The sequence below is a fragment of the Brassica oleracea genome, chromosome C2 (genome assembly GCF_000695525.1).
Source record: "Brassica oleracea var. oleracea cultivar TO1000 chromosome C2, BOL, whole genome shotgun sequence".
NCBI lineage: Eukaryota > Viridiplantae > Streptophyta > Magnoliopsida > Brassicales > Brassicaceae > Brassica > Brassica oleracea.
In genome coordinates this window covers 12,178,466-12,187,399 of record NC_027749.1, presented here as the reverse complement: position 1 = coordinate 12,187,399, position 8,934 = coordinate 12,178,466, and the positions used below count along the sequence as shown (strand labels likewise).

At 33.6% G+C, this 8,934-nt stretch overlaps 1 protein-coding gene across 2 annotated transcripts; it reads left to right on the top strand.

Annotated features, from left to right (window-relative positions):
- Positions 1–114: 114 nt before the first annotated feature.
- Positions 115–1,361, top strand: LOC106327315. 2 transcript variants are annotated; one of them, XM_013765443.1, is made up of 2 exons: positions 115–901; positions 968–1,361. In XM_013765443.1, exons 1-2 carry the CDS (start codon positions 219–221, stop codon positions 1,335–1,337), a joined length of 1,053 nt encoding a protein of 350 aa, XP_013620897.1. In that variant the 5' UTR covers positions 115–218; the 3' UTR covers positions 1,338–1,361. The 2 variants fall into 2 exon arrangements, with proteins under 2 accessions (XP_013620897.1, XP_013620896.1); XM_013765442.1 differs by having other exon boundaries at positions 116–1,361.
- The last annotated feature ends 7,573 nt before the right edge of the window (positions 1,362–8,934 follow it).

The window sequence follows — 8,934 nt, the reverse complement described above, 5'->3', positions numbered from 1 at the left end:
ATAATAAAAGGAAAAAAAGGCAAGTCAAAGATACTTTTAGTTGAAATAAAATATCAAGTTAAGATTGTGTCTGGTCCATTTATTGAAAACGAATACTTGGTGGCCAAGGCTGGTCCTCTGGTATTAATGGAGAAGATGAACCTAACATCAACTCTTCAGCTAGATTCCTCTTTTTATCTCTCTCGCTCTCTCTCTTTTAGATCTCTTTTCGCTCCCATATGTCTATGCTTCTGAGACGGCTCTCGAGTCTCGGACTTGGGAAACCTCATGTGTCCGTGAGATCCTCTCTTCTTCTTCACTCTAGAGGATTCTCAACTTCCTTGCTTCAAACCCCTCCTTGTAGAATCGTCTTGGCCGAGCCCTGTGGAGGGGATCTCGGAAAACTTGTGGTAATGAATTTAAATGAACTTGAGTGCAAGGATTTGGAGAAGAAGGTGCCTCTGGAGTTAGTGGATGATGAAGACTCAAAGATAATAATAGGGGCATCCGGTGGCTGGATAGCTACTCTAAAGGAAGATGGAGTGCTGCGTCTCCAAGACGATTTCAACCCTGTTGCTTCTGATACAAATCCGAAACGCATCCCACTGCCTCCTCTGGTGACTCTGCCTCATTGCCAAACCAAAATCATCACCAACGTGTCAGTGTCCTCATCTTCTCCAGAGGATGATGAGGACTGTGTCGTGGCTATCAAGTTCTTGGGACCGCAGCTCAGCTTTTGCAAACCAGCCGGTAAGAGTGGTAAACCAGAGTGGACCAACATCAAGATCGAAAACCCCTGCTTCTACTCCTCCCGTGTCATGTTTTCCAAGAAAGACAATATGTTTCGTATTCCCGGATCTGGAGGCCATCTCATCGGTTCATGGGATCCCTACAAACCCAGCAATAACCCCACGTTTCAGAGGTTGCGGTTTAAAAACATGCCCAAGCTCACCAAGGCTAAACAGAATCTTATGGATTTGTGCTGCAGGAGCGAGCACTTGGTGGAATCACGACCCACGGGTGAAACTTTCTTGGTCAAGCAGTACAAGAAGACAATCAAGATCACCAAGGCTGGTATCGCTAGAATGAGAACCAAAACTTTAATGGTGTACAAGCTAGACGATGAAGGAAACGCTGTCTACACTCAAGACATTGGAGATCTTAACATATTCCTTTCATTGTCTGAACCTTTCTGTGTCCCTGCTACTTCCTTTCCTGATTTGCTCCCTAACAGTGTCGATTTCATAGATTTCGACGAATCAGGTTTCGTCTGTCTGAAATCCACAAGAGTCTGGAGTAGATCTTATACATGTAGTGCCCCTTTCTACATTCCACCACAACATATTATCAAGTCTTAGATTTGGATACTGAGTCTGTTTTTCTTTCTGTTACACCATATCTGTTCTTCCAACTAATTATGTTATAAACATAAAATGAAAACAGAGAATAAATCAAGCAGTTTCAATGGATCATGCAGTCCAATGAAGATAGCAAATGGATCATTTAGCCTTTTTTACTCCCACCATATTATACGTTCAGATTCCTCATAAAATTAACTTGGTAGCTTCAATCTCGCATTTTGTAAAACAAAATGTTAAAAGGGATTAACACCAATAATTGTTTCGCTGAAGAAGCAATCTACGGAACTCATTATCTTTCTTTGACAATTCATCAGAAGGTAGTGTTACTTTCTCAATAAGATTTGGCATCTAAACATAGCTCAGAGAATGATAGATTTCTCTTCATTTTACCAAGGCATCTAGTAGAAGAGATGGAGGAGATGGTTTAGGAAACGAAGAAGACTAGTAGTAAAAGCGATGGTAAGCATAGGGAGTCTAGTTGAAAGGAAAGAGTTTGACAAAGACAAGGATCCAGAAAGAGATAGGAATTATAAAGTCATCAGAAGAGACGAGCTTAGTTATGGTGTCTGCTTATGATAAAAGTATAAAACTCGTAATGTCTTTGTATATCAAGGTGTACTCTTTTAGTGCAGTATTGTATCTAACACTTGGAGAATTTATGTATGTTGTGTCTATTCTACTGTCTTATTCCAATATAAATGGAGTTAGTGCTACTTTGCTTGCTATTATATTCAAAGCCGCATGTAATTTGTGCATTGGGCTCAGCTAATCTTTCTTGTTTTCCTTTGGACTCAGATCAAATACTCAGGATACCGAAAATTATACGGAGAAGAAATTTATGCGTAATTAGGAATAATCATGGTGTTGGAGACAACAGTGATGACTATATTAAAGATGGAAACAAAGAATAAAGCAAGCAGATACAACGTTGATAATTGCATCATGCAGTACAATGAAGACAGTTAATGTAGTTTTGTTATGAAAATAAAATACATGGAAAGGTTACAGTTGACTATTATCCTTAACCTTTTCATAAGAACAGATATGGTTTTACAGTGGGTATGATCGTAACTAATATATATGCTTTATAATTTGTAATGAGTCACCTTGCTGAAAATTATTAAACAATGTTAGTATAGCTTAATATACAGTCAAACAAAAAAAATGCCAAACCACAACTCCATAATAGATTTATCAAAGGCTATGAACGACACTTGACCTTGGGATAAATTTACTGTGATTTTATATGTTCACTGTTTGTATTTTCGTTTAGTTATAAATATATAAACTATATCTCACTGATGCCAAGAGACAGAAAGTCGTGTTATGAATAATTAATCATACAACTATATAATTAACCGTAATCAACACATTGTTTTTTCCGATAATTAATCAACTAACATTGTACTGCATCTGCATGACGAAGCAAAAACATTTGTTATGCATGAAAAAGTCATATATATGACCAATCTAAAAATTATATAACATTAATACTTTAACTTAGGTGTCTACAAAGATGACTTCAACTTTGTGGTCAAACAAAAATCTATCATTTCTCTCATCTTCCCAATTTAACATTATTCATATTCAATGCTTCGTAATTTTAATTATTTACAAATAATTATAATTTTTTGAATGCGCTATTTAAAAAAAAAATAATTAACAATTTTATTTTTAAAACTTAAGAAAACATTACATTTACTTATTTACAAAAATTCAATATCTTAAATTTTGTTAACCATCATGAACAGCTAAAATTAAATATAAATCCTTAAATATCATTAAACATAAATTCATTTCTCATTATTTCCAACAAAACTTCATTAACTCTTACTTTGCTTTCATTTTCATCCAGAAAATTAACAAATTTTGGTGTTATTATATTTTGGGCTTTTACTATTTTGAGAGATTTAGGTAATATACCAAATAGAGGTGCAAATTAGGAGAGTACCCTCAGACAATCCTAAGGGCTAAACGTATGCACTTTGAGACCACGGTTATGCCCTTCTCGCAAAAGAAAGAAACAACGAAGTACAATGACCACACAAGTATTTTTCTTTAATACTTTTTTCTTCATCATTTCTTTTTTACATATCTCTCAAATCATCTTTTCTAAGTATATTACAATGTTTAGATGGAGAGAATAAAATCATATATGTCCACTTGATTAGATGGAAAGAATAAAATTTTGAAACTCAAGAGATGAGGAAGAGGCAGGCGAGGACGCTTACTATATAGCACGGATTGGTGAAAAGATTTTGTCTCAAATAAGAAGGAATATATATGACTGGGAAAACTAAATCGGGATATACACATTTGTCTTCCATTTTTATAAGATGGGTAGATACTGTGTTAACGATAATTTATAGAGATGACGATGTACATTACTACTGATACCGAAGAGTGGTAGGTCGTTTATATATATAAGAGGACGGATAACTTTATTGTTGGAGTTGCCCTAGCGGATAGTTGGACCAAACCAAATTCTTGTAAATGTAACAAAAAGATTAGCAGGTTAGTAACATTATGTACATATAACAAATTTTGTAGTGTAATCAAAATCATGGATATTTGGAGTTATTGCTTGCACTAGTTCCCAACAAACAAGCGTGTACTGGCAGATTATATTGGCCTAAATTTTAAGATTCCTAAAGTTTATATGATTTAAATTTTACACGAGATAATAATAGATATTTCAATATTACATTTGCTTATCAAAATGAAGTCTCGGTTATTAGAAAAAGATTATATTGGCCTGAGAATATTATGTTTTCGTTATAAAAAGTGAAGAGAAGATTGTTAGAAGAGGAAATGTTGAAAAAAACAATTCAAAAAGTGTGATTCAGCACGTGACCGCTACAAGCTTGATGTCTTTGCAAAACGAACACGACTCCGACAAGTCACATGTGTAGTACGTACAAAATATTTGATCCTCTTCCTACAGTGTAGCCTGCAGTGAAGGAGTAAGGAGACATGTGTCGGTCTATAACTAGTTGAGTTTGTCTTGGAAAATGGCGTCTTTTATGTTCAACACAAAAAAAAAGTTGCTGCTCAATTAAAATAGCAACTAAAATCAAAATGAATATTTTTATTTTTTTTGGTGTAAAATCAAAATGAATATGAGAACTACAAGAGGAAATTTAAAGAGAAAAAAAGAGAATGATAAAAAGTAATTAGGAGTAGAGATTTTAAGTAACCTAAAACGATATGCCTAAGAGTGGGTATAGAAACTCAAATAATATTCCAGTTTATTAGTGTAAGGTAAATGACTAGGTTGCTAAAAAGACTGAAAATCTATTAAAAACAATCATTTTGAATATAAGCATATCTAGAATAAATTTTTATTAAACTAAAATATATATTGTTTATAAAGAATCAAAAAGAACCAAACGGTGTATACGCATTTAGCAAAGATGGCCACATGTACATGGAAATTGTCTCATATAATTAACTACACATATATTAGCCGTGCGAGCGTTTATGGTTCCCCGAAGCGGCATAAAAAATTCAAAATAATAATACATATTACAATAGAAAATAAACATATAGATAATATAACTTCCAAAAATATTTATTATATAAGAATTTTTTTAAAAAATATTAATCAAGTATTTATCATTTAATTTTGTAACTAATTTTTATGATAAGATAAAACAAATTACTCAAGATTTTTTTTCATAATTAAATAAAGAGAAATTTTCTAACTTCATTTTTTTTAATATTTCAAAAATGCATTCAAAACTATAACCGCCAATATCTAATTATTCTAATTCTTTAACAATTAAAAAATCACATACATTGTTTGTTACGTAGGAAATCCATGTTTTCACTATAAACCCAACTTTTTAATCCTAATTATCATAGTGTTTTCATGTATAAACTAAAGTTCTTATAATTATAATATGCCACTAAAATAATATATGATGCCCTTGATCTTTAAATATTTTTTGATGTCCAAAGCGAATGTTTCATTTTTATGTATTGTGGCACGGCAGTGCACATATATGACGCAAGTAGTTCTGGTTTAACTTCCGATTTAAACGACCAAACCCTTAACTACGCCACCGCCAAACCTTTCCCGGAACAATAACCATACTTAACAAATTAAACAATAACTAGATTTTAGCTTACGCTTCCGGAAGTGTTTTTTTTTTTCATTTTGTAATGAATATTTTAATAACATTAGTGTATGTTAAATAATTGCATGATTCAGAGTATTAGTATGGATTATTGTTACTCCATAAAATAGTTTCATACAAATAATATAAAACGAATTATTATTTTATACATTAGTGTATGTTACATAATTGAATTCAGAATATTACTATGGATTATTATTACTCCATAAAAATGTTGCATACAAATAATAGTGACGTTTGTTACTATAAACGGATTATGGATGCAATTCAAAATTTAATTTAGGAACATATGCAATAACAAAATACAGATTAGATGCTAGTATTTTTACGGTCACTATTTGGAGGAGAAATCTACCCATACAACCTAATCGTTGAAATAACAAATATCATTCATTGTTGATCGGCTTCTGGTTGCTTTTTCCAAACGTAAAGTTGTATTACATATGACCTCATGAATATGAATCATTAAAGTTACACTACGTGTATGTTAATTGTCAGTTTGTTCTCTGTCTTAAGAATACAAGAACATTCCGTTTTTTTTCTTCTTTGTTACATTTATATTAAGACAGGGAGGTCCATGGAAAAGAAACTTACACGGCCCTGAGCGGTGCAGTATGTGGCTATGCGGGACTTTAATATCTTCTTTGCTTGGTGGAGAGTGGATTGAGTACGATGTTTAGTGAGAAACTTGCTTTCGTACTTAGAACAAACCAAACAAAACGCTTGCCCCGAGAAGCGCCACAAATCTCGATACCGGGAGAAGACGTCTTGAAAAATACAAACAAATACCGCTCTTGCATCACATATTTCAAGAGTATAGTTACACCATCATATCTTCAGGACATTCACCGGTACAAACTGACTCTTCTTCACCACTTGGTAATCCTAATGGCAGCATTCTTTGACGTCCAAGGAACTCTATGCCGTCTTATTATGTAATCTAAACCCTTTAAGTATCTATAAGCTTTGTATTTTTCTCAACAGCAGCCGTTGTTTTCCTCTGCGATCTTATCATACAAGCTCTTCAATGGGATCACAAGTTTTTGTCAAGCAGAGCCAAAAAGTGACTCATTCCTGAAAATTATAAAATTCTGAGAATGTTATTATATACGAAAGAGGAAAGTCCATCAACAATATTCTGTACAGAGTTCTTAAGTTTTTCACCACTCTTGGCTTCTTGCAGTAATCTCTTCAATATCTTCTCCACAAAGTTATCTAACATCAAAAACAGAACGATATATGAAGAACTTGAAATTTGTATATTCTGGTCATAAAGGAGACTTGAAACTCCAATCAACACAACTAACAAAGAAGTGGAGAGGAAAACAATTTGTTTATAAACCCAGAGCATTTTTCAAGAAAGAAAAGAGTATCACCCCTTGAAACAAAGAAATGAAACTGTGAGAGAACCAAGATAAGAAATAAAACCTGTCTTGAAACAAACAGATGAAGTTGGTTTTGTCCCAACTTCATGGTTAATTGGACATATCTCAACATCGCGAATCAAGCCAACAAACGAAACCATCCTATAATCATACATTTTTAAAAAAGAAGTTTACTAAAGTGATTCAAATTAATTCAGTTATTACTAGAATAACTCATAAAAGTTTAAAATTACTAAAAACAATTTATGGTCGAAAATATCCTTATTTACAGTTGTAACCAAAATGGTATATTACAAAAGTGCCATTTAAAGTTTAGGACAAATTACCGTCGCAGATTTTTTTAATGAAAAAATAAATCTATCGGAATATAAATCTGTTAATTAAAACTGTTGTTAAATTTATATTTGCCATGTATTTGGTGGCAGACTTTTGAGTCTCGACAGATATATTAGAGGTGGCTAATTTATCTGTCTGATTTAATGTTGTCAAACAGATTTATCGATTTTAGTCTGTCAACTGAAGTAACTGATTTTTAAAATTGTCAGTTTTATTTTGGATTAGTTAGATTTTTAAGACAGATTTAAAATTACGTACTAACCGACTTTTAATAGGTAATAGACTCCGACTTTTAATGGGTAATAGACATAAATTTTATGACAGATATTAATCAGATTTAAATTTCTAATCGATTTTTGTGTTCATTTGGTGGCAGACTTTTTAAATTGCAATCTTTGACGGCAGACTTTTAATTTAAATTTAAATTACTAGATCGAGACATACTTATTGTAGCAGACATATCCACTCGAATTTCTGGTTATGTTCACATAGATTACGGTTTAGTTTAAATTGGTTCCGGTTTAGCATTAACGCCACAAAGCCTCTATTTCTTGTTGCCATCTCCATGGCTAGTGCAGTGGAAAAGCTATATTAACATGACTGGGAAAAATAGTTCCTCAGTACCAGAGCCTGAACTTCTTGATGGAGTCATTGATACTCTCAAATGCCATACGGTAAGATCCATTGCTGGGCAGTGATTTGGTTTCGATATGTACAGAAGTGCTATATTCTAAATTGGATTCCCTGACTGCTTTCTCTATTTCCTCTCATACACCTATTTAGATGTGTTAGTAAGCTGGTTAATATAAACTGTCGTATATCAGAAAGCCTTCTTTCATCTTCCCACTAGCAATTTGAGCATAAAACTAATGGTTTGTTCCTATGGTTATTGGTTTCAGCACACTCGACTCCTTGAAAGGCTCCCTGAACTTGTCTACAGACGTGGCTCATTATTTCAAAAAAATCCATCTGTAAGTGCATTATAAACAGCAATATATTTCGTAGATGTTTATCCGTATTGTGGATGGATTTGAAGCTACTGAGGCTTTCTGTGTGTTTGATGTACGGTTTATTAAAATTGTTACAAAACTCACGTGCATATTGACATTTCATTTACAGGAAAAAAAAAATTGTTTGCACAAAGGTTCTTTTACAGAAACTAAAGTGTGAGCTAATGTATTCGGTTATCAAATCCATATCTGCAAACATTCATTCCATTAACTCATATCTTGATTGCACTTTTGGCTTAGTGGACAGGAGTTGCTCCACCAACACTCTTGGATTTGGAGAGAAGCAAGTCTTTGAGCTGCTTGTAGTTTCTCAGTTCTCTAGTGCATCTGATGTACTTCGAGCCATTGAAAATTCAATTCAGACTCTGTGACTGAAACTGAAACTTCTCTCTGAACCCCAGACATTGACGCCATGTAAGTGCTTGCGTCTTGTTGTAATGGCGGTGCTGTCTTCAGCATCTGAACCAGAATTCCAACCGCTGTGTCCTGTCATTTTTCTCCCTATAGGTAGCGACTGTGATATAGAGCTTGAAGTTTTCCTCCGCTCAAGACTTTGGCTGCACCAAAAAATGTGAAATCTTATGTCAAGTTATATATCACAATCTTATGTGGTAGAGACAGTTTACCTGTAGTGAAGTCCTGACTGGTCAACATCATCGAAATCAAAAGGGCATGAACAATCAGGGTCGTCCAAATCATCGTGAGAAGATAATCTACCGGGGCT